This window comes from Linepithema humile, chromosome 3, assembly GCF_040581485.1.
Source record: "Linepithema humile isolate Giens D197 chromosome 3, Lhum_UNIL_v1.0, whole genome shotgun sequence".
NCBI classification, from domain to species: Eukaryota; Metazoa; Arthropoda; class Insecta; order Hymenoptera; family Formicidae; genus Linepithema; species Linepithema humile.
This window is the reverse complement of record NC_090130.1, coordinates 14471404-14497318: the sequence shown is the minus strand read 5'-3', so window position 1 is coordinate 14497318 and position 25915 is coordinate 14471404. Positions and strand designations below refer to the sequence as shown.

General features: G+C 35.1%; 2 protein-coding genes across 5 annotated transcripts; one reads left to right on the top strand and one right to left on the bottom strand.

The window, feature by feature from the left end:
* The first annotated feature begins 15 nt into the window (after positions 1 to 15).
* Positions 16 to 25915, top strand: LOC105669617 (uncharacterized). Of its 3 annotated transcripts, none has more exons than XM_012362676.2 (5): positions 16 to 156; positions 2356 to 2476; positions 24889 to 25063; positions 25182 to 25311; positions 25425 to 25915. In XM_012362676.2, the coding sequence occupies exons 3-5, from the start codon at positions 24922 to 24924 to the stop codon at positions 25762 to 25764; spliced, it is 612 nt and encodes a 203-aa protein (XP_012218099.1). In that variant the 5' UTR covers positions 16 to 156; positions 2356 to 2476; positions 24889 to 24921; the 3' UTR covers positions 25765 to 25915. The 3 variants fall into 3 exon arrangements, with proteins under 3 accessions (XP_012218099.1, XP_012218095.1, XP_012218098.1); XM_012362672.2 differs by having other exon boundaries at positions 25179 to 25311; XM_012362675.2 differs by lacking the exons at positions 16 to 156; positions 2356 to 2476 and adding an exon at positions 17314 to 17475 and having other exon boundaries at positions 25179 to 25311.
* LOC136998908 (uncharacterized) lies at positions 11160 to 14402 on the bottom strand. 2 transcript variants are annotated; one of them, XM_067352284.1, is made up of 3 exons: positions 12957 to 14402; positions 12651 to 12892; positions 11160 to 12572 (listed from the first exon to the last, which is right to left on the bottom strand). In XM_067352284.1, the coding sequence occupies exons 2-3, from the start codon at positions 12889 to 12891 to the stop codon at positions 11467 to 11469; spliced, it is 1347 nt and encodes a 448-aa protein (XP_067208385.1). In that variant the 5' UTR covers position 12892; positions 12957 to 14402; the 3' UTR covers positions 11160 to 11466. The 2 variants fall into 2 exon arrangements, with proteins under 2 accessions (XP_067208385.1, XP_067208384.1); XM_067352283.1 differs by having other exon boundaries at positions 11160 to 12892; positions 12957 to 14393.

Sequence of the window (25915 nt, the reverse complement as noted above, 5' to 3'; positions counted from 1 at the left end):
AGTCAGAGCAGGTTAGGTCAGTTTTTGGCACTGTAAGCCTGTGCTGCGAACAGTGTAAAACAATGTTAACATTGACATTTTTAAAAATTTGTTAAATGTGAAAGATTCAATATAATATTATATGTAAACAACAAGTTACACATATGATAGAATAAGGTAATAAATAAAAATATAACTTTGGAGGTAATTATTCAGTATCGCTACTTCACCTCCAATTTTTATAAATTTATGCTCATTCGACGCGTTTTTGCATGAAACGAAAGAATCTGACAGAAAAAAAGTATTGCTCTGCCTCGCGAAGCGAAATATTAATAGTTAAAGTTGACCATTTTTCAGGTTAAAAAAGCTGTCATGTACACCTGAGGTCTGTTCTTTATAGCTGAACTGGCTGCGTTAGTTCAGAGTTTATCTTTTTCCCTCCACATTGGAAGGAGAAAGATAAACTCTGAACTAGTGCAGCCAGTTCAGCTATAAAAGTTGCACGGGTGTCAAAGCATATCGAGTCGGCGTGTTCCGACTCTATCTATTTTTACATCATGACTGGTTATGAACATAGCGGCAATGCTGTTTTGGTTGTTCAAAGCAAGTGGAGCAATTGATAAGTAAAGGTTAATATTTATTAATATTTAATATTTATATCAATATTTATTAATGGTTTAATATTTATATTTATATCAATATTTATTGTTGGCGGAAAACGAGCAATATATATACTAAATGATAAAGAAAAGTGTAATTATTTATCAAAATAATAGGAACTTATATAAAGCAATTAACAGATTTGAAAGTATTAGCATGTAATTGTGGTATAGTCAAGAAATTTGCTGAAAATTTTGAAACTTCTCATGTAAGTAAAAATATTCGTTTAAATAAGTTACAGATAATATTATTGAATCAAAATATTACTTATTTTTTTCTTATTATCATGCTAATACTTTCAAATTTGTTAATTGTTCTTTATATAAGTTCCTATTATTTTGATAAATAATTACACTTTTCTTCATCATTTAGTATATATATTAACTAGTTTTCCACTATCAATAAATATTGATATAAATATTAAATATTATAAATATTAATCTTTACTTGTCAATTGCTCCAGTTACTTTGAAACAGCCAAAACAGCATTGCCGCTATGTTCATAATCAGTCATGATGTAAAAATATGTAGAGTCGGAACACGCCGACTTGATATGCTTTGACACCCGTGCAAGTTCATGTGTTAAGGCAGGGCTCGGAATTATTTCATCTTTTCGGCCGATTCTTATGGTATACGCCTCCTTTCCTCTCCTTATCGCGCGCGCGGCAGCCGCTAGGGCCAGCGTGCGTTAGGAGCGGCGCTATCCGATAAATGTTAGGTTCTTCTCCCTTGATCATTAAAAGTTAAAAAAATTTATTAAAAATATTTTTTTCATTTTTAAATTTGTTATGTGAAAATATTTCAATAGATTTCCACGTTACCCATGAGGTACTATTGCTATTGAGAAAAAAAATATTTTTAATAAATTTTTTTAACATTAATCGGATAGCGCCGCTCCTAACGCTCGGCGGCGCTGGCCCTAGCGGCTGCCGCGCGCGCGGTAAAGAGAGGAAAGAAAGCGTATACCATGAGAATCGGCCGAAAAGATAAAATAATTCCGAGCCCTGTGTTAAGGCATTAGTGTGACCAGGTGTACTTAAAACACATGCTTAAAAATGTATGTGTGGACCCAGTGGGTTCCGCCCCTCCTACGGAGGAACTCCGTCATCTATAAACCATACACATAGGTGTGGGTTGGAATCTCACTTCGCGTGGAAAGTTGTAAACTTAACCGACACTAAAGCGACACTTTTTTCTGTTAAATTCTTTCGTTTTGGACAAAAACACGTTGAATGAGTATAAATTTATAAAAATTGGAGGTGAGGTAGCGATACTAAATAATTACTGTTTTTTATTCCTAAAGGAGGATTTAAAAAGTAAAAATTGCCGCTTGTAAAATTATTAATCTGAAAAGATTATTAATCGAATTGAACGAAATTAAACATATTTTGAGGTTAGGAAATCAAACTGAAGCTAGGGTGCGTTCCGTTTTATGCATAATGCGCATAAAAATGCTGAAAATTTATAGTGTATGTACGTGACATAAACTATAAATTTTCAGTACTTTTATGCGCATTATAAGATCTATTGTTTATAGCTGAACTGGCTGCACTAGTTCAGTGTTTATCTTTTTCCCTTTACATTGGAAGGATAAAGATAAACTCTGAACTAGTGCAGCCAGTTTAGCTATAAAGAACAGACCTATAAGTTTGTTCTTTATTGCTGAACTTTCTGTACTAGTGTACACTAGTGACACCGAAGTGTTCTCTATTGCAGTGCAACGTGGCACCAATCCGTTCTTCATTGCAGTGCAACAGAACTCAGTACAACAGTTCACGGTACTCGTTGCACTGGGTCTTGAGCAAGAACAAGCAGTGCAGGGCAGTGCGAGAATTGGGTAAGTTGATAATGGTGGGAAATTTAAAAAGTACACACAACCTATTATAAATATTAAAGTAACCTATTTAATATTAAAGTAATTAATAATTCTCTTAAAATTAAATTATAAGCACTGAAATTGTACTAATAACCTGAATTTCAGAAAATCAAGCTGTAATAGTACTAACTTTTATTAAATGTGAACAGTTTTATCTTTCTAGAAAAGCTAAATGTACATAAAAGTTTTTTATGTTGTATTTATGTAATATAAAATTATACTTATCGTTAATAACAATTGTAAATTTACAGAACAGCTGAAAAATATGTATATATATATACAGGGTGATTCGAAATAACCTGATATCCTTGAAATGTCATATTTTTGAGCGAATTCTAAGACTATTTTTCCTTTTGCAAAATTTTGTCCAAAGCTTAGTTTTCGAGTTATAACGAAAAATAGCTACTTACGAGTCCGATACAACGGGCAGGCAGGAACGCGTCATAAGACTAGCGCCCCCCTACACGGTTAATGTTATTGTATAATATTTTATATTGCATAATATTATTGATAATTTTGATTTTACATTGAAGTTTAAATTATTCGTGTATTTCCTATACAATATTGTACAATTATTATTGATCGTTTAGAGGGGCTATAACGTAATGCTTCAAAGTGAAATATTCGATAACGCGAGTTTTACATAAGTGACAAATAAACTGAAAATACAAAGCGAAGACGAAGTAGTAATCGCGGTTTGATTAAATATTCTTATCTTGGAGAAAATCGACGCAAAAACGAGATACAAAAATACAATACAAGAAAAGAAATACAAAACGAGTTTGTATTTCTTCGTAACGATTGTCCGTCTTGAAAATAACAGCTTCTCAATTTCACTTGACACTTCACAATTTAATTCAAAACATCACTGTATTTACTGTGTTTAATCACAGTACTTCACTTGTATCACTCGAGTATCACTCGTAAATATCAATTCCCGCACAGATTAAGGGCCACTGCTTTTCTGTAACGCGTTACGTTGAGTTAAGTACTTCAACGCACAGAGAAAGTCATAACGTAGCATAAGCGTATACACGCTACGTTACGATTTTTTCTGTGCGTTGAAATACTTAACGCAACTTAACGCGTTACGGAAAAGCTTGTACGATGGCTTTAAGGCACAAAATCCCATCGATTTACGACCGGTAAAATACGACCGATTTATTATTATTATTTATAAAGGTTATTGTTTGTTTACTTTTTGACCGTCGCATACGTAGTTCTACTGCACACTCACGAGATAGCACTGATGTAAGTATCGGTAAAGTAATTGCATGAAAAGAGCCTCGATGCGGATTCTCAACGTTGATTGATCATAACGTAACCTTATCGATCTCGCTATGGCGTACGTTGCTTTGCGAACGCGCTTAGCGCGAGATACGAGAGTGTCTTATTTTCATTTTTAGGCAATTTAATACCGTAACGAAAAAATGCAGACGGGTATTCTAAACACTCATCTTTCTTAGAATAAACAAATTTCTTTCCACGTTGACTATCTGTCACGTTGGCTATCTTTAAATTAAAATAATATGGTATTTAAATAATATGATATTTATTTCTGCATAGTAAAAGAAATCGTAGTAGCTAAAAAAAGCAGATTGCTATAATTGTATTTATTTAATAATCTTTTTAAATTTTTAAATTCTTTCTCTCTCTTTCTCTCTCTCTCTCTCTCTCTCTCTCCCTCTCTTAATTGTTTTGCGGTTTTTAATAAATGTCCAACGAAAAAAGATTTGGTCGCCCTGAAAAGGGTGGATTTGTCTTACTTTTATAATAAATGTTCGAAATGGCCTCCGTCCATCTCAACGCAAGTTCTCAAGCGTCGTATCATATTATGTTGGACATTCTTCAACATATCTTCATGAATACTCCAAATTGCTTCGTGCAATTTTGCGTCCAATTCTTCCATAGTTTCAGGAAATTTGTTATACACAACCTCCTTACAATAACCCCATAGAAAAAAGTCCAAAGGGTTGAGGTCTGGAGATCTTGCGGGCCAATTTATTGGATTATACCGGCCCATCCAACGCCCAAGAAACTGTCTATTTAAAAAATTGGTCACAATTCTTGCGTTATGTGACCCGGCACCATCTTGTTGGAAAACAATATTGCTCCTCTCAAGTAAAGAAATTTCTTCCAAAAAATCGGGCATTGTGTTTTCCAGGAAGTTAAGATAATTTGCGCCATTTAAATTGTCCGGAAGGTAAACGAGACTCAATATTTGTGTTCCCATTATTCCAGCCCAAACATTTCTCTTCCAACGAGTTTGGAAGCTCCTTGGACGGGTGCAGCGTAGATTTTCATCGCTCCAACAATGATTGTTGTGCGAATTCAAAATTCCTTCTCGTGTGAATAACGATTTATCGCTAAATATCACATGAGAAAGAAATTTTGAATTTCGATCCACCTTTTTCAGGAAATCTTCGCAAAAATTTCGTCTTCGAGTTTAATCTTTCGGTCGTAAATTTTGCACACGAGTGTAGTGAAATGCGTGCAACTTTTCTTCCTTAAATATTTTTTGCAACGTGGAATACAAGAAATCATGATCGCGAGCAATAACTCTGATACTAGTATCAGATTCTTACTCGATAACATGAATTACCTTTTCCACATTTTGCAAATTTCTTGTGGTCCGGTTCCTGCTAACATCATTGGTTTTAAAAAAAAGTATGCAGTTGCATGTTGCAAATTACATATTTTTTCTTGAAAGCAACTATGTGTTTCCTTTATACCAATTGATTCATCTCATTATTTTGTGCATAAAAGTATTAAGGTAAGATTCCGGAAAATTAAATGTTTTCCAAGATATTTTGTATTTTATGTCAAAATGCTGTAACTTTCAAGCCTCATAACTCGAAAAGTACTTAATGAAAAATAACTTCATTATAGTGTTTTGAAAAGCTCTTGACACCAGCTATTAGATTTTGGAATCAAAAATAGGGTGTTCTATTTAAAAAAACAAAGTTGACTTCTATATGACCTTGGTATGTACCCTAGGTTAAACCAATGTCATCATCGGATGTCCCCCTCCAAACCCAATAACTTTGGTCTAAATTATTTTTCTTGAAAATGTCTCTGAAAAGTTATTTACGTGGGGTTTTTAAAATGGAACACTCTGTATATACCGGGTGTTTTAGACCACCCGTACATCCCATTTAAAAACGAGGGAAGTGGTTATTTTAAAAAATGTTTCAGACAAAAGTTGTTGGTGATCAAGTAGTGCATTACATTGACATATGCGATTGATTTTGAATGGCGTCGTGAAGGTCATGTCAAGGTCGACTTGAATTTTCTAAATGGAAACCCTTACTTTTTATTTCATATTCTTGTAGCTGACGTCAAGGCGTTTTCGAAGCACTGGTTACAAACTCTTTTTAGTTGAGATCTTGAGTAACGAGACTTCAAAATTTAAGTGCCGCCGGCGTTAGCATTATCCAAGATGTCCAAGATTATTCCCCCTCCCCCCTCTTACACACACGTGAGAGGCGGGACGGGGAAGGGGACTCACTTTAATTAAGCATCCCGAAAAGGTGTAAATCCGACCGTGCGACCTCCACACGGTACATCTTGGGTAATGCTAACGCCGATAGTACTTAAATTTTAAAGTCTCATAACTCAGGAAGATCTCAATTAAAAAGAGTTTGTAACCAGTGTTTCGAAAACGCCTTGACGTCAGCTACAAGAATATAAAATAAAAAGTAAGGGTTTCCATTTAGAAAATTCAAGTCTACCTTGACATGACCTTCACGACGCCATTCAAGGTCAATCGCATATGCCCATGTAATGCATTATTTGATCACCAACAACTTTTGTCTGAAACATTTTTTAAAATAACCACTTCCCTCGTTTTTAAATGGGGTGTACGGGTGGTCTGAAACACTCGGTATATAGTGATACAAACAATAAGAATAACGCGCAAAGTTTGAAATGATGTATCGTTAATAGTAGTAAAAATTAATAATAATTTGTAGATCACTATGTACGAAAAGTTGACATTATTTTTTTTAACTCTAGATTTTCTAATCTTAAAAAGTGTTTACTTTATCAATTAATTATTATTATTATTTTTTTTTTTAATATAGAATGACATTTCTGACAAAGAAATCTGTTATAAAGTTAATATTCTAAATATTTATCCCCGAAAATAGGAGATATTAATTATGCTTAGTGTATTAAGATATATAGATCACATGGTTAAGGTTGTTACGTCGCTATATTGTATATAGAAAAATAAAATATATAGAGAAATTATTGAAAGTGAATATACAAAATGCTTAATGTGCTATACATAATTTCAGTAAATTTTAATTGGTTTTTGTCGCTGTGACCCGAGAAAATAATCGAAATATGGAAAAAATACACATATATTAGTCATATGCATATATGACAAATTGCATATTTAATTTTACACTTTGACAAATTACATATTTAATTTTTATGTGTTTCTCTATTTTAGAAATCTTAAAATATGCTTTACTATGCTTAATCTTTTTTAGATTAATCAGCTTCCATGAGAGCGTGTATATTTTTTCCAAATTTTAATTATTATTTTCTCATGTTATAGCGACAGAATCCGATTGAAATTTATAGAAATTATATATAGCACATTTTGTACATTTATTTTCAATATTTTTTAAATACATTTTTATACAATGAGATAACAACTTTAAAACATTGGAAAAATCATAAAAAAATTTTATAGATTTGTTATATTTTATTTTAAATACCTGCACATGATCTAAATACTTTAATTCAGAGGTTGGCACGATCTGCACATTTCGGTCAATTTTCGTAAACTAACGCCCACCGGCTCCCCACTACGTCTTGAGATAACGCACGTGGGGCTTTGCCTTAGGTACGACGCATCTGTAACACGATGAGCTTCGATGTCCCCTGACTGTCAAATATCAATACTTTAAACTCGATCTTTAAAATCTTTTTTTTAATAATTAGTTTAATAACAAAGTTTCAAAATTCTCGATTATTACATTTACGATATAAAAATCCTAAAATATTATTAAATTAAACACATATAATGTAAAGGCTCTATAAATTCAACAAATATAATAGAATGACATCAAGAGCCGTAGCAGGATGTTAGTGCTAAATTTTTAATTTTTTTATAAGAATTTTTAATAAATTAGTCTACAAGAGACAGTTAGATTGTACACCGATCTCAGATCGAGATAACTAATGTGTACGAAATTATAAGTATATTGTTCTCATATATCGAGAAACTTTAACTTACATATAGGAATTATTGGAAAGAAAGGAAGAGAGAAAAAATATCAGGGCGCGAGTGGCTAAGCCGGGAATTGAACCCGGGTCTTCCGCTTGCCGGGCGAATGTTCTGACCATTAAACTACTCAGACCCCACGCTTCTAACATTTATCTCTCACAGATTAGGAAATCAACAATTCTGTAGGACATAAACGCGTCATATTGCCCGCGTGATTTAAACACGGGCGGAAGACCCGGGTTCAATTCCCAGCTTAGCCACTCGCGCCCTGATATTTTTTCTCTCTTCCTTTCTCTCCAATAATTCCTATATGTAAGTTAAAGTTTCTCGATATATGAGAACAATATACTTATAATTTCGTACACATTAGTTATCTCGATCTGAAATCGGTGTACAATCTAACTGTCTCTTGTAGACTAATTTATTAAAAATTCTTATAAAAAAATTAAAAATTTAGCACTAACATCCTGCTACGGCTCTTGATGCCATTCTATTATATTTGTTATTATTAAATTATATTCGATAAATTGGATTTGTTAAATGTTCCAGAGACTCTTTCCAATTTATAAATTAATAAATAATTGTTTATTTAAATTGAATAAGACATTTTTAATAAAAACGTCTTACAAGGGGTGGGCACGAACTGTAAAATGCGAAATGGAATGAGCCATAGTTCATTCGAAAGGGGAGATCGAGGGTATAAAAAATGTAAAAAGGTTTGGGTGCATGGGCCTTAGTTTCGGAGAAATTTGCATGTGAAGTTAGACATTCGGTTGGCTGGGCGGTAAGTACTATGAATAGTTCCAACAAAGCATGAAGCGCCGTGGCTGCGCAGCCTAAGGCGCGCGCCTATAATTTTTCTCATCTATAGCGAGGACAGTTCGAGACCTCGCTGTACCAACTTTTTTTTTATACGACTATCTTTAGCAATGTAATAAATTTTTATTATTCTTTGCAGTAAAATATTAATTATGCAATTTTTATATTTATATATAATATTTGTTTTATATTATGTAATAAAAAATAACACCAATTTTTATATATTTATTTATTTATTTCATTTTATTTATTATAAAATTCAGACATTGCCGTACAATGTTGGCTCATTCCATTTCGTATTTTACAGTTCGTGCCCACCCCTTGTTAGATCGTGTTTAAAGTATTGATATTTGGTAGTCAGGCAGCACGGAACCTCATCGCGTTACAGATACGTCATACTAAGGCACTATAAACGTGAGTATTCTCGTCTGCGCCATTTTTATCCCATTCCCCCACTCCTTGCCCTCTCGCCCCTTTGTCGCTGAGCTGAGAAGTTTATGATGATTAGGTTATGTCTTCTAAGCTGCTCGAACTTTGTGGAGGAATGGGATAAAAATGGCGCAGACGAGAATACCTGTATCTTTAGTGCTCTAGTCATACCTGACGCAGAGCGCCGTATGCGTTGTCTCAAGACGTAGTGGGGAGCGTTAGCTTACGGAAATCGGCCGAAATGTGCAGATTGCGCCAAGCTCTGCTTTAATTAGTTCAAGAATTATTTATTTAATTTCTCTGTTTATTATTGTTTTTATGTTTATTAAGTTTTTTATACATAATTTTTAAGAAAAATTGTGTACTGCAGCACTTATTGACAGTTTGTCAAAGAAAAAATATTATTGTTAGCTTGGTCAAATATTTGTACAAAATTTTATTTGGATTTACTGATTGATTTGAAATATCTCGACAAATACGCCTTGAATAAAAAAATGTTTTAAATAAAAGTTGTTTGGTTTAAACGGGGGCATGTAAGATAATTGAGTGCCAGTTGCGCACAGAATAAATTGGACACAGCAGGTTGAATGAATCGGACACAGGTCCAATCGGACACAATAAGAAACGGACAAACGGTGGTTGGAATTGGACACAGTAACAATCGAACATAGTAGAAAACATACACACAGTGGTTGCAATCAGACACATGCTTCGTGATAGTTTTCCTAACCTTAAAAAGGTAATTATCCAGAATAGCTACCTCACCTCCGATTTTGATAAAAATACACTCATTCGATGTGTTTTAGTCTAAAACGAAAGAATCTGACAGAAAAAAAGTCGCTCTGCCCTGCGAAGCGAGATATTATTTGTTAAAGTTTATGACTTTTCAGGTTACGAAACCTGTCATTCCGACTGAGCGTAGCGACATGGGCATGCGCTGCGGTCACGCGCGTATGCGTAGTAATAACTTAGTGTTACTTTGCGCTAAATTTGAACATTGGATTTGCATTAAACCTCGCTTTGTGTAGAAACTCGTAAACCCATGTTGAATCTCGCTTTGTTGGAAATTTCACGCGTAGGCGGCGGAGGACTTCGCCCCGTAGGGGCGAAGTCTCTCCCCCGCGTAAAACAAATAATAAATCCTACTCACAAGGAAAGGGACCCAAGTGTCCCCCTCCGATTTTGACGAGCTTTAAATATGTTGTAAACTAGTTCAAAATAAGAGACACGTATTTTTTTTATGTGCTTTCTCGCACGTTTAGGGTTGAAACAACCCCTACAAGCTGAAACGGTTTTTTTGATTTTGACTAAATATTGTCAAAACTGTAAGAGGTATCAAAAAATCTTTCGAATAAAAGTTGCATGGTCTTTTATGAGCTTTATAACCGCGTAGGTCGATTTTTAAAAAATTTTATATTTTTTAATTTACCCCTACCCCTTTTTATTATTTTTACAAATTTCAAAATTTTTGTTATGACAAAAGTTGTAGCATTTTTTATGCTGAATACAACCATATATGATTTTATTATGTTTCGAAATTGCATCTTTCAGAAATAAGCTGTCAATGTCGCACTATATGCGTCGCGCTGCGATATATGCATATATATGCATAACGCATCGTTTGTGCCGCTTGTGTAATCGATGTTTGTCGCGCATGTGTAATTGATAAGACGAATAAAATTAGAAATAAAGATTAGCATGTTATGAAGTATTCAGAAAAATGTTCTGATCAAAGAACAAAGTTCACTAAAGTTGTTGCCAAGGCATCTCCTCTATATTACACTTTTATAGTTATACTAGAACAATACAAGCGCACGCTGCGCCCGTACACTTATTATAATAATTTAATAATTATAAAATCTAAATATTTTAATAAAATTTTTAAAATTTTAAATAACCGTCAAAATAATCTTTGCTCTCAAACTATCAAACTGTCAGAATAATCGAGATAACCAATCAGCGTCGCGGATAAGCGTCAACAATACTTTCGATACATTCGAGTATCGATCTTTCATGCCTTTTTTAAGAGTGGATTATATCGAAAGAGAAATAAATAAATAAAAATCTTACAATTAAAATGCATTTTATTGTTTTTCAATGGTAATGCAAAAAATTCCAATTAATTTTAGGTTTTTCTATTAATCAATACTAGAAACATTTGTTTGTTTATTATTTTATTTTTTTTATAATAATATATGTCGAAACAATTACAACTTTACCTTCAACAATAACATACTACATATATTGAATATAATACATATATTAACATATATTAAAAACAGATGAATTTATGGAACAAACGTATCACAAAGGTGATGTTCGTGAAAAAAGTGATTTATACGAAGTGACTTTTTGCACCATGCGCAAGTAATTATTGCAGGTGCGCCACAAGTATCGCATGTTGGTTTTGACTGTTTATGGAAACAAAATTCCACTGGTGTTTCAAATTCTTCGGGCTTATTTATTACGTACCCGCTTTTATACCATGCTTTATACCATATTTCAATAAATTTCTGAATTTTGGCGATAAAAATTGATTATGAGTCAATGACTGTAGTTTTAAAATGGTGTTTCTTGCATGCAGATTGATTTCCAGACCTAAAAGCATTACAGTATCAGAAAAGTGTCTAATAAAATTCTTCCACAAACGAAAACCATATACATCCAATGGTTGTATTTTTCCTGTTGTTCCAGCTGGTATAGTCAACAAAATAATATCTTCTGTAGATTCTGGTTTAGATTCTTGAATAATATTTGGACAATGACCAGTCCACGAATCTAGTAGTAAAACAGATTTTGGACCTACATTTGGAAAAAATACGCCTTGCAACCAAATTTTAAAATAATGCGCTGTTAATTTTCCGGATTTCGAAGCCGTAACAAAAATATTAGGTGCCTTAAACATTGTTTCTTGCACTTTGGGACCAAATGTTCCACTAACTTCTTTCAGTACAATAAAAAGAGGCGATAATAATCTACCATCGGCTGAAACAGTAGGTTGTATAGTATAGCTATGCGTAGTTGCCGATACGGATTGTACTGCAGATTCAATCTTTTTTGTTCCTTTATATGCCAATGTATGACCGGCATGAAGTTCTAATTGGAATCCGCTTTGATCACTGTTGTAAATATTTTCAACTCCATATTCTATTATTTGATATTTAACGTTTTCAATAAATGTGTTACATTTTTCTTCAAAATCGACGTTAGACATTATAGATGTTTTTTTTATAAATTTTGTTATTTTACGAGATACAATATTATGTATTATTTTAAATTTTCGTATCCATCGCGATGAAGCTGTAAATCCTGGTACATTTAAATTTTCCTGTGCCCGAATAGCCCATCGAGCTAAATCAACGTCGTGATCAATAATTCTATTTTCAAGAGCTGTATGAAAATTATTTAATGTATATTCCGAAATTTGTTTTAATTTTTCGAATCTACTGCCACCTTGATTCACTTGAATTTCCCATCGTCGTAATTGACGTAATGAATATACTTTCCGAAATCTTCGTTTTACTCCTTCTAATGTTCTTGGCCTTGTTGTACTGCTTTTCCAAAATTCGACTGCATTTTTTTTATATTTATACGGAATACGTTCATCTGTAGTACATATAACTTTAGGATTTGCGTCCAATAGCTCACCTTCTTCCTCTTCATCTCCTAGTTCGAATTGCTCTGCTGTTGGAATATCGTTATCGTTTTCATAATCTAAAGGTTCTTCTACTTCCATTTCGTATCTCTCATCGCGCATTTCTTTCAGCATAGATTCTATTTTATGTGCCATTTCTCGTTCTTCAGATGTTATCGGACTTGTTGATAGATTAAGGGCCGAAAAAGTTACGTATACTAACATTATTACGTTAAATGGATTTAATTGAACCATTCTGAAAAATATATGGTAACAATTAAATATTTCTCCTTATTTGTGTACAAAAAAATAATACTTACTTTATAGTGAATTTGCTGTTCTTTTTTTGATGCTGTTTTATATATTGTTTTTCCGTAATCACTAACAAGCGCACAACTTTAAAGCATAATATGCACTGCCAGGATATGACAACGCGCTGCGCTATAAATACACTTGAAATGCGACTATAAAAGTGTAAAATAGAGGGGATGCCTTGGCAACAACTTTAGTGAACTTTGTTCTTTGATCAGAACATTTTTCCGAATATTTCATAACATGTTAATCTTTATTTCTAATTTCATTCGTCTTATCAATTATACATGCGCGACAAACATCGATTACACAAGCGGCACAAACGATGCGTTATGCATATATATGCATATATCGCAGCGCGACGCATATAGTGCGACATTGACAGCTCATTTCTGAAAGATGTGATTTTGAAACATAATAAAATCATATATGGTTGTATTCAGCGTAAAAAATGCTACAACTTTTGTCATAACAAAAATTTTAAAATTTGTAAAAATAATAAAAAAGGGAGAGGATAAATTAAAAAATATAAAATTTTTTAAAAATCGACCTACGCGGTTATAAAGCTCATAAAAGACCATGCAACTTTTATTCGAAACATTTTTTGATACCTTTTACAGTTTTGACGATATTCAGTCAAAACCAAAAAAACCGTTTTAGCTTGTAGGGGTTGTTTCAACCCTAAACGTGCGAGAAAGCACATAAAAAAAAAAATACGTGTCTCTTATTTTGAACTACTTTACAACATATTTAAAGCTCGTCAAAATCGGAGGGGGACACTTGGGTCCCTTTCCTTGTCAGGTTATACCTAACAAGGTTAACCAAGTTTACAAAAAAAGTCGTAAACCCATGTGGAACCTCGCTTTGCGTGAAAAGTGTATGCGTAGAAATAGTTTTGCTTCACTACGAAGCGAAATTCCACATTTACTTTCTACACAGAGCAAGGTTGAATGTAGACCCAATGTGTATAGTTTTTACGATGGTGGAGCCCCCCGCAGGGGGGCCGAACACACTGCTTCCACACATATTCTTTTCACGCAAAACGAGGTTCAACATGGGTTTACAACTTTGTTTGTGAACCTTGGTTAACCTTGTTAGGTTTACCTTGTTAGGTATAACCTCAGTAGGGTTTGTTATTTGTTTTACGCGGGGGAGAGACTTCGCCCCTACGGGGCGAAGTCCTCCGCCGCCTACGCGTGAAAACTTCAAACATTACAATTAGTATTTTCTGTAATAAATATTTTATTTTAATATATTATATATAAATATATAAAAATATAACAAATATTAAAATATTGCACAAAATATTCAAAAGAAAAATTAGTAGATTTTGTAATTGAACATGGTGTTTTAGCGTCTATAATTTCGTGTGATACGTGTGGTAATAATGTAAATATTAATAAAAAAACATTAATACATTGATATAAAGAAATTGATACGTGTCTTCAAGCAGTGCTTGGCCTGGTTCATTGCAGAATGATTCTGGTTGGTCTTCTGGCTGATATGTGGACATCGGAGGATACATTTCCGCAATAGTTTTGAAGAAAACTTCAATTTGTTCCAGCCGGCTATAGACGCGTTTGAACAGAAATTCGGACAAATATCCAATGAAATGTTCGGATTTTGTTCCAAACTTTGAAATATTTCCCCGAACTTTTCTCCAAACGCGTTCTATATGTTGAGTATGTGCGCCTATAAATTTAAAAACATAATACAGTTAAAATAGTAAAAATACATTAATTTTAAATACTTCTTACCGGTTTCAGGATCGACAAAGTTGTAAGAATGGTTGACTGTCAGATGTTGGAAGCCCTCATTGCTTAAACAATTGTAAGACTTCCAACAATCTGACACAACCGTTGTTCCTGGCATGATCCACTGTTTGATGCATGCCGGGAGCGTTTTTTCTGTCCGATCCTCCACTGGAACGATGAATATTTTCTTCGTATCTCGCTCGTATCCTCCGAAAATTCACTGACCTTTGATCAGTCGACCACGATTGTATTTTTGTCGTCCAAATTTTGCCTCGTCTATTTCAACTGTGCGTCCTGGGCCACCAAGCTTTTCGCTGTGTTTCTCAGCCCAGAACACAAGACCTGTAATTAGAAATAAAATTATTTTATTTTACAATACTTAAAATATTTACAGATGTTTAAATATTAAAAAATTTTACTTACTTCACGGCAAAAATTAAACCAATCAACAATCGTGGTCTGTGAAACACCAGTTTCATCCTGCGTATCGTCTTGACGTGGGTGTCGCAGCATTAAAAAGCATGCAACAATTTTGCAAACGGTACCCACGTCAAGATTTGTTCTATCGAACCATGTACCAGATTTCGCACTTTTGTAAAAATCGCACTGCTTGGAGACACGTTTTTTGTATATATTTTGTACAACGTGCCGTTTTCTACATCTATGTATTAATGTTTCTTTATTAATATTTATATTATTATCACACGTACCACACGAAATTGTTAACGCTAAAATACCGTGTTCAATTAAGAAATCTACTAATTTTTCTTTTGAATATGTCAAGTGACCCAATTCTAATAAGCTTAGCATTGTGCACTTATTATTACGCTTTTGGTATAATACGCAATAACTAATGACATTTCTTTGTTCAAATTTAGCGCAGAGTGACACTAAGTTATTACTACGCATGCGCGCGTGATCGCAGCGCATGCCCATGTCGCTACGCTCAGTCGGAATGACAGGTTTCGTAACCTAAAAAGTCATAAACTTTAACAATTAATATCTCGCTTCGCAGGGCAGAGCAACTTTTTTTCTGTCAGATTCTTTCGTTTTAGACTAAAACGCGTCGAATGAGTGTATTTTTATCAAAATAGGAGATGAGGTAGCTATTCTGGATAATTACCCTTAAAAACATTACTTCTAATGATTTCACCGAATAAACTGTATAATTATAAACTTTATTTTGCATTGAAAGCACCGGGCAATGGAAGTAGACCTTGCTTTGTACAGAAAGTTGCAAACCCATGTCGAGTTGTATAATTATAAACCTAGTTTTGTATCTGAAGCACTATTTTTATGATTTTTACGCGTAGGCACGGAATGTATCCGATTACACCATTGTGTGTCCATTTCCTCCTGTGTCCGATTGTCATTGTCCGATTCATTTAATTTGTTCTGTCCGATTTAGGGCTAACGCACACGTGTGACTTTTGTCACAACAGTTTTGTCATTTGCACCATGAGCTATTGCAGGCTATGGAGGTGCGCACACGTAGCCACGTGACTGTTGGGTAACTTTTTTATTGCTTTTTATAGCCTGCAATAGCTCATAGTGCAAGTGACAAAACTATTGCGTGACCAAAGTCATCCGTGTGCGCTAGCCCTTATTCTGGGCGCAACTGGGATTTCCCCCGTAAGTTAGCAGTATAGTTTCATTATAGATTGCGTTTATGAAGGTTATTAGAGACTATTGTGCTAATTATTTCAATTTTTTCAAGTGAAAATCTCCAATTTTTATCAGATATTTCTATTCTACATAAAAAATACAGTAAATATGCATTTTAAGTTACATTTCACCGATTTTGTCGCTATTTAGATATGTGTAGGAGAGATTGTTCAGAGTAATTCCCCGCAAAAATTAAGTGGGTATCAATTTATAATATCTAAAGAAGTATTAAAATTGTGAAACTTTAATTTGTTATATTACGGAAATCAATGTCGTCTTGATTTTTGCGGGGAATTACTCAAAACAATCTCTATATCTAAATGACGACAAAGTAGGTAAAGTGTAACTTAAAATGCATATTTACCAAAAATACATTACTTTTATTTGACACATTTTTTTCTAAAATTAAATTTAATTATAGTTTAAAGCATTTAAAATTTTATTTTAAATGATTGTTGTACACATTAATCAGGTGCACATTAATTATTGCAAATGTATTTTGTTTGTAAACATATCAAAAGTGAAATTTCATAGAGAAATAAATCTCATCAAATTAGTGGCTTAGTTTACACCGTACACTGAGGAGCAAAAATGAGGTCCATTTTCGGGGTAGATAGGTGTAGATAGATGTAGATAGATGAGCGCGCTATTGGCCTCTGGATAGTAGGTGCGACGACAATCCACCGATAATGCGTTCATCTACATCGAAAGAGGACCTCATTTATGCTCCTCAGTGTACGTCTTTTGATATGCGGACCAAAAATAGTGCACACCAAAGGTTCTTTATAGCTGAACTGGCTGCACTAGTTCAGAGTTTATTTTTTTCCTTCTACGTTGGAAGGAGAATGATGAACTCCGAACTAGTGCAGCTAGTTCAGCTATAAAGAACAGACCTCAAGTGTTTAATTCGACTGCGTTTACATTGTAGAACAGCAACGTTTACACCAAGCGTATTAAATTTGTAAAAAGTACGAATAAGTGCCAGTACAACTAAAAAGAACAACGTGATTATTTGGTCATATAGATGAGGCATAATTGCAAAAAATTTCACGATTGCACACAAAATTCTTACAGATTTTGAGGATAATTGCTAGGTTCTCTTATTAAGGTAATCACTAAATAAACTACTATTATTTGGAAACGATACGTCGCGTTAATATAACATAACCTTATTGGACATTCTGACTGCGATTCAATACATCAGCGTTTACAGCGCTGCATATACGCTTGGTACGCGTATTTTGATACTACTTTGATACTACTTTGATACTTTGGTATAACTTAGTTTGCACCGATTGTTTAGTACGCGTACCAAGTACTAAATCAGCTTCTTTGATTGGTGTAGATTTTACACTAAACGATTTATACCTATCGGAAAAGCAGATTTAATATTTGGTACGCGTACTAAACAATCGGTGTAAAATAATATAAGCCTATATTAATAAGCCTAATATAAATAAACTAAGCCTATGTCGTTTTGATACGTACCGTACCTGTATAGCACACCATCGTTTACAATCAGACTAAGCAAATTTAGTACAAATATAGTACTTGGTACGCGTACTAAACGATCGGTGTAAACTAAGCCAGTATTTTAATTATAATACGAGAAAGTAACTTAACCCTTTAAGACCAAATTTTTTTGCTTTTTTTTAATTCTAAAATTCTGTTCAATATCTATTTGCACTAAAAATTAAATAAAAAGTGTAAGCGTTACGTTAGGTAATTACGCGATACGTACGATGCACCACCGATGGGTACGGCACGTACATCTACGACCGACACTATTCTTACAATAGCAATGGCGATACCGGTAATCACATAAATGTCCACTCGAAGTTACTTATCGAGGATCTGTCAGGATCAAAAGGCAGGACGGTATATTAGGTGCAAACACAATAATACAATAACGATATTTATTAATATCATTAACACTTGCGTACATACATCGTGGTACTGATTACCGAAAAACACGACGGACGTGTTGTCACACGAACTGCTCAAACGGCAATTGCCCGGCACACATGCCGTGACACGCTCAAGGATCGCCTATTGCATCAGTTAATCCTGATTGGCCCTTATTAAGGATATTCCTACGCCTAAGTCGCTAGACGCAGCGCATTAGATAACTCGCGCGTGGTCGCGAGGACCGCGGGAAAGGGGGTACAGTGACGCTCAATCGGCGGCGCTGCACCGCATTGCTTACAGTTTGGCCAGCCTGCATTTACATTCGACCCGAATGTGTTCTGATCCTAAAATGTTTACAAAATAACATATTGCAGGAACTTAAAAGAAATTGGAACTGATCAACAATCATTTAAAGTTTAAATCATAAGAAATAGAAAAACAAAACCTGCGTAAAGATAGGACACGATAGTGTACTCAAAACAGAAGTCAAAATTACATAAGTAACAAAGGGAGAATTCCCAAATATAAAATATGAAATATCTGCTTTAGCAGAAACGCTGATATACTTAACCTAACCCTACAAAAGTATAAACGCTAAAACTTAGGTCTAAAGAAACGCAATCTTAATTCAAATACAAATTTAAACTACAAACTAAATGACTGGTTTGACCCACGGCTTGATCCGATCGGGAGATAGTATCGAGTTATAAGGGCGAGGAGTTATATTAAAACCAGGGATGTCCTGTATCACGTAACGGTTATTATTTAAAATCTTTGTAACCTGGTACGGCCCTTTATAATTTGTTTTAAATTTTTTGTCTTCTCCGGATTTAATTATTGTATTGCGGATGAGAACGTAATCCCCGACGTTATACTGAGTGGGTTTACGATGACGTTTATCGTAATAAACTTTGTTGTAATTGCGGATCTTATTTGAGACTTCATGAGCGATTTCACGACAAGCGTCTCTTTCTTTGTCACAATCCAACTCGACTTTAGCGATCTGATTTAAAATACGCACAAGATGTGCATCGGAATGATTCCGAGCATCATACCCTAAAAGAAGTTTAGAAGGGGTTGACTTTAGTGACGAGTGATAGGTGTTATTAATGACGTATTGAATGGCTCCAATTTTGGAAGACCATGACGTCGGATCATCAATAGCTTTTTTGAGCGATGATTTTAAGAATCGATTGACTCGCTCTACAAGACCGTTGGCCCAAAGAGCTGCAACAACTACTAAGCGATGTGAGATGTTTTTAGAGTCTGTAAACTTAGAGAATTCACGAGAAGTGAAAGCCGTTTCTCTGTCCGAGACAATTGAGGAAGGATTTCCAAAAATATTAAAAACTTTCGTGAAGTTTTTTATCACTTCCATAGATTCTGTTGATTTGACTGGAAACAGCCAGGTGAAACGAGTGAAGGCATCGATTAAAAGAAAGATATGCTTATGTTCTTCAGATTCGGTAAGAAGACCGAAATGATCACAATGCATGATCTGCATTGGATACGATGGAGATTCTACTTGCTGAATTTCTCCTTTACGGGAATGAACCGATGAATTTGAAATCAGACAATCTAGACAATTGTCTAGATGATCACGAACTTTTTTACGTAGGGAAGGAAACCAGTAATTCGAAGAAATTCCTTCAACCGTTTTATCAAAACCACAGTGAGCTTGCTCATCGTGATAAATCCGATTGATGTTTTAAATCATAGATTCTGGGACAACAAAACGAGGTTTGTCTGATCCTTTTTTGAAGATAAGACCATCAATTAGGTTGAATTTATCGTGGTCTTCAAATTCCAGTTTATGTACGATTTCCTTTAAGTAAGAATCCTGAAGTTGTTTAAACTCGAGTTCTCTTTCGAGAGGCATATGCTCACGTAACTGGAAACGCGACTCAAGGCGTCGACGTGGCACATTTTATGGCCAGCTCGGTGAGAAACCTGGAAACGATAATTTTGAAGACGTAATGTCCAACGCGCAATGCGTGGATTTAAGTGAGCCTTATTCACGGCGTACACAAGAGCATGACAATCGGTAACGACCGTGAAATTCAAACCGTAAAGATATATATGAAACCTTTCGATTGATTTCAATACGGCTAGCATCTCCAGCTCAAAGCTGTGATACTTTGACTCAGTTTGGTTAGTTGTTTGACTGTAATAGGCAACCGGGGCCCATTTACCTTGACTTTGCTTTTGAAATAAGATTCCAGCCAGAGCAATGGAACTGGCATCCGTGTGCAGCTCAGTTTCTGCAACAGGATTGTAAAGACGAAGAACCGGAAACGAAACAAGTTCTTTTTTGAGAGTCTCGAAGGATTGACAACAATCACTATCAAAATTAAACTGAGTAGCTTTCCTCGTTAAATTATTCAAAGGCTTTGCTATGGCAGCGTAATTTTTAATGAACTTACGGAAATAATTGGTCAAGCCTAAGAAGCGTTGAACCTCTACAAGTTTTTGAGGCTGAGGAAAATTACGTATGGCCTCAGTGTGGCGAGGACTTAAAGTTATTCCATCTGGGGAAATAATGTACCCTAAATATTCGATTGTGGTTCTTAAGAAAGAACATTTCTCATAATTGAGCTGAAAAGAATATTGTTTTAAAATCAAAAGTACTTCTTTGAGAGTCTTGAGATTCTCTTCCACTGTTTTGGAAGGTATTAATATATCGTCAATATAGACGATGACTTCGTCCTTTCGAATAAAGGATTGTAAAACGTGTACTATGCGTTTTTGAAATTCCGCGGGAGCTTCACAATATCCAAACGGAAGTTTCTTAAATTCGTATTGTCCATCAGGCGTCGCGAACAAAAAATACTTCGTATGATCTGGATGGTCTATTTGATGGAAACCATCTTTAAGGTCGAGTAAGGAGAAAACCGTTCGATCCGATAACTGTGAGAGACAATCCTCTATTTGAGGGAACGGATATTTTTGTTTCTCTACCCGATCGTTCAAAGGCCGCAGGTCAACGCAGAGACGAAGAGAACCGTTCTTCTTTCGCACCGGAACAACCCGCGCACAATACGGCGATGAACTATACTTAACAATATCTCGGGTTAACAAATCATCGATTAGTTTACGCATCTCTAAACGCTCATTAAACGCGAAACGTCTTGGCGCAAACGCATATGTTGAATGATCTTTCAAGTTTACTTTAACCGAGTAATTGTCTTTTATTGGCGTGACCTGAGAATTATCCACCTCAGTCAATACAGTTAACAATCTATCTTTTATTTGATCATCAAAATCTGTTTTTAATTCAGCAGATTCAAAGTCGTTTTTCAACGGCTGCTCAATAAAGGAATTAGCGAAAGCTATTTGACGGAAAAACTTTAAGTTATTTTCCGCGGTTTTTGCAGAAGGCAAAATAAGGATACTAATGTCGTGTTTATTAAGAAAGTCACGACCTACTATTAATTCAGCATTAAAAACATTATTATGTAAAACATTTAACTGAATTTGTCCGTTGAAATCTGGTAATTTCTCAAAACAAACAAAAGAATTTACAAAACCAGTTGTTTCAATAGGAAGACCATTTAGGCCAATCCACGTATCTGAATTATTTTTGATCAAAGTATTTCGGTTAAAATATTTTTGATACAAGCGAGGACTTATAAAAGAGACTGGGTTATTAGAATCTACGAACGCTATATAAATCACACGCAATATTATTCAACGAAATAATCTTTACAAGAGGAGGATCAGATATCTCCAATCTTTTTTGTTGAACCACACAAGCTACCGTTGAGGAAGAGGAAGCGTCCTTTGAAGGCTGTCGATCCTCTGCACAGGAGACTGCAACGGGTGTTAGTTTGACGACTGGTTCGGCTGCTGCGACAACGTCAGAAGTCGGTGATGTAGAAGACTGCTGCTCTTTTCTTTTGAGCTTGTAGCAATCAGCACGAATGTGTCCTTTAATTTTGCAATAATTGCAAATTATGTCTTTGTGCACTTTTGAAGAGTCACTGTTCCTTGCAGAAGTGTCACTATTCTTTACCGAAGTGTCATTTGAGTCTTTCACTTTCCTTTTGAAAGGCGGTGACTGTTTTCTGTTCACGTCACACATAACCGTGATGTCGTACATGTTTTGCAAAAATTCATCAACTGACTTAGCTCTTAATGAAATGGCAGTTGCTTTTAATGATGTACTACCAATTCCACTAATCAAAGCGTTAATCACATCACAGTCAGACAGATCGAGATTCTGCATAAGCTCTATTTTATGAAGAGCATAATCTTGAAATGTCTCTTTCGCGAAGTTCCACTTACGCGCTTCGACTTTCTGCATGGTCACAAAGAACGGGACACGACGACGAAATCTATTCGTTACTGCTTGTTTGAGCGATGACCATGAGTCGTTAATTGTTCCAGCGTCCAAATCGAACCATTTACGCGCGGATTTTGTCAGCTTGCTAGAAGCAGCTAGCAAAGTGACGTCATCAGATACTCCATGTATTCGCGCGATGCGTTCTACTTTTTTCAACCACAGTTCCACGTTTTCTTCTTCCGATCCACTGAAACTGGGAATTTGTGACGCCAACAAATTGACTGCTTGAGCGGCTGATGCCGTTGAAAGAATAGAACCACCTCTTGACAGGCCAGAGGTGTTAAAGTTCGGAATAGCACTCACGAAACGATTTTGCCCACTCGTAGGATCAATGTTTTGATCAAAACCGTACGGTGAAACCGGCGGGTTAACGGGCCTTAGTGAGGCTTGCGGAATAACCGGCGGAACAACCGGCGGAACAACCGGCGGAACGACCGGCGGAAAAACCGGCGTATTAACGGGCCTTGATGAGGCTTTCGGAATTGCACTAATCGCAACTAGCATTTGTTGCATCATCGCGCACAAACGCGACAATTCACTTTGTGACGGCGCAGCTGAGTCACTCGGCTCGGCAACGGATGTTTCGGCACAAGGATTTTGCGTCGTTAAAGCGGCACTACCCGCACTAACCGTAATGTCACTTCGCGGAAACGGACCAGCCAATGACGGCGGTGGATGAAGCGAATCGGTATTTTGCGGTGGCGAGACACTGTCCGTAGAAACCGCACTTTCGTTTAATTGTTCATTGTCCTGAGACGACCCGTGTCGTTCGTAATATGACATGATCTGGTCAATGAGACTCGAACGCGAATTATCACGCGGTAATATCTGAAGGCGAAAAGCCTCAGCACAAAGCTCTTCGAATGAGAGTCTGTCCAAGTAATGACGATCCATCGTCAATTACAAATCACAAGTGTTTACTACGGAAGCGTTCACTACAGAGGCGAATAAGTCACTCACACGAAATGGCGACTCGGCGCTACGAACGCGACGTATCACGAAATGGCGATGTTCACACGACCACGTGTAACGCGCACAAATATTGTGTTTGCAGGACAAACGGAAAATAATCCTGGATAGGAATGACAGGATATTCCGATAAACGAACTAAGAAGACGGGAGGTTTAATAATAACAATTATCAATCTTATCCCACTTCTGAGATATTAACGTACCCGCTGTAAGCGTTACGTTAGGTAATTACGCAATACGTACGATGCACCACCGATGGGTACGGCACGTACATCTACGACCGACACTATTCTTACAATAGCAATGGCGATACCGGTAATCACATAAATGTCCACTCGAAGTTATTTATCGAGGATCTGTCAGGATCAAAAGGCAGGACGGTATATTAGGTGCAAACACAATAATACAATAACGATATTTATTAATATCATTAACACTTGCGTACATACATCGTGGTACTGATTACCGAAAAACACGACGGACGTGTTGTCACACGAACTGCTCAAACGGCAATTGCCCGGCACACATGCCGTGACACGCTCAAGGATCGCCTATTGCATCAGTTAATCCTGATTGGCCCTTATTAAGGATATTCCTACGCCTAGGTCGCTAGACGCAGCGCATTAGATAACTCGCGCGTGGTCGCGAGGACCGCGGGAAAGGGGGTACAGTGACGCTCAATCGGCGGCGCTGCACCGCATTGCTTACAAAAGCAAGTACTAAATATAAAAAAATTTTTTATTTTAATTTATTTTTTAAATTTAAAATTATTTGTATAATAACGATAAATACTCACATTCAAGTTCTGCGTAAAATTCTCACTAAAATAATCAAAAACTTCAAAGAAAATTGTTATTTACTTACCACATTAAATAATTTCATGGAACTTACCCATACAGCACAAAACATCCTCAGGATATCCCCAGGACATCGAGGATATTTCGGTGTCCCAAGGATGTTCTGAGGACATCGAGATCTCCCCTATATATATATGGGAATAAGGATATGTAGGATATTTTGTGCTGTATGGGTATATATCCCAACGGGTTTTAAACGGTTAAAAATAAACTCATTTCAAAATCAATAAAGAAAAAAGTCAATTCACTTACAAATCTATATAGAAAAAAGCCAGTCACGTTTTTTTTTAGACATACTATATATTTCTATTGTAAAACAATAAAACAAATAATAAAAGGTGACATTAATTATTTTATAAAAATCGGATTTTTTAGTAGTTTGTTTAGTAGTTTGTTTAGTGTAAGATATAGTTTGTATGAAACAGATAAAATTTTGTTTACAGTTCATATACAATATATCATTATTACAAGAAACAATGGAGAAAGTTAATGAGCAGGCAAATTCGTCAAGTTCGGAGAATGAAATGTCTGTAAAAATTCTGAAGGAAGTAATAGATCAACAATTTTTGAATGATAATCTATATATCTCGAAGAAAACGATCATTGTTCCTCAATATGGTATGTAAAACAAATTTTGCTTTTATAATGTATTTTAAAATTAATATATACAAAATACAAATAGTCATTAACATAAGTATAAAAATATTGTGCTAATTATGTTTTGTAATTTCAGAAGAATTAGAAATTAATAAATCCAATAAAAAGTCCTTGAGAATAAGTTTAAAAGAGGACAAATTCACGAATTTAGGTATTACTACTTCATTTCAAAATTTTATTGCCAAGAAACTAGACAAAATTTTAGAAGGGTAAGAATCAAAGTAAATATTCAAATTTTTACTAGTAATTTTAATAAATTGTGTATTTTAGTATCTAATTTCAACAAAATATTATTCTGTAAACAATTGCCAATATTTTTTAGGTCCATAGAGTTAAGGAACAACAAAATTATTCAACATTGTACGGGACAGAAACAGAAAAGAAAGAAGAATTCTGGAATAAAACTGTTAAGCACATCAAAAAAATTTTTAGTTATTACGGAAAGCAGAGAAATATATACGGAAGACAAAAAAAAATCAAAAAAGTGTAAAAACTATCACCAATTTGCGGAGGATAAAAATGCTTTATTAAAACTTCAAGAGGCTGCCGTTGACCCAGAATCTATAATGAACAAATCGAATACAAAAACTTGGATCAATAAACGTCCAGAACCGGAATTTAAATATAAAAGATTAAAAAATGACACTTTAATTGAAGTGTAATATTAGTTTTTTATCTGCTAATAACACATACACACGCATACGCGCGCGCGCACGCACACACACACACACACGCACACCTCATACAAATGTAAAAATAAAATTATCTTCCATGCACTCTAATTATTATTAAATTTCTTTCTATCATCAATGA

Excerpts from the sequence above, each read along its gene's own strand:
- LOC136998908 (XM_067352283.1), bottom strand. The coding sequence starts at position 12,891 with ATGGTTCAATTAAATCCATTTAACGTAATAATGTTAGTATACGTAACT.
- LOC105669617 (XM_012362672.2), top strand. The coding sequence starts at position 24,922 with ATGGAGAAAGTTAATGAGCAGGCAAATTCGTCAAGTTCGGAGAATGAA. Across the intron at positions 25,064-25,178 it reads GATCATTGTTCCTCAATATG|AAGAATTAGAAATTAATAAA; the intron begins GTATGTAAAACA and ends TTGTAATTTCAG. Across the intron at positions 25,312-25,424 it reads CTAGACAAAATTTTAGAAGG|GTCCATAGAGTTAAGGAACA; the intron begins GTAAGAATCAAA and ends AATATTTTTTAG.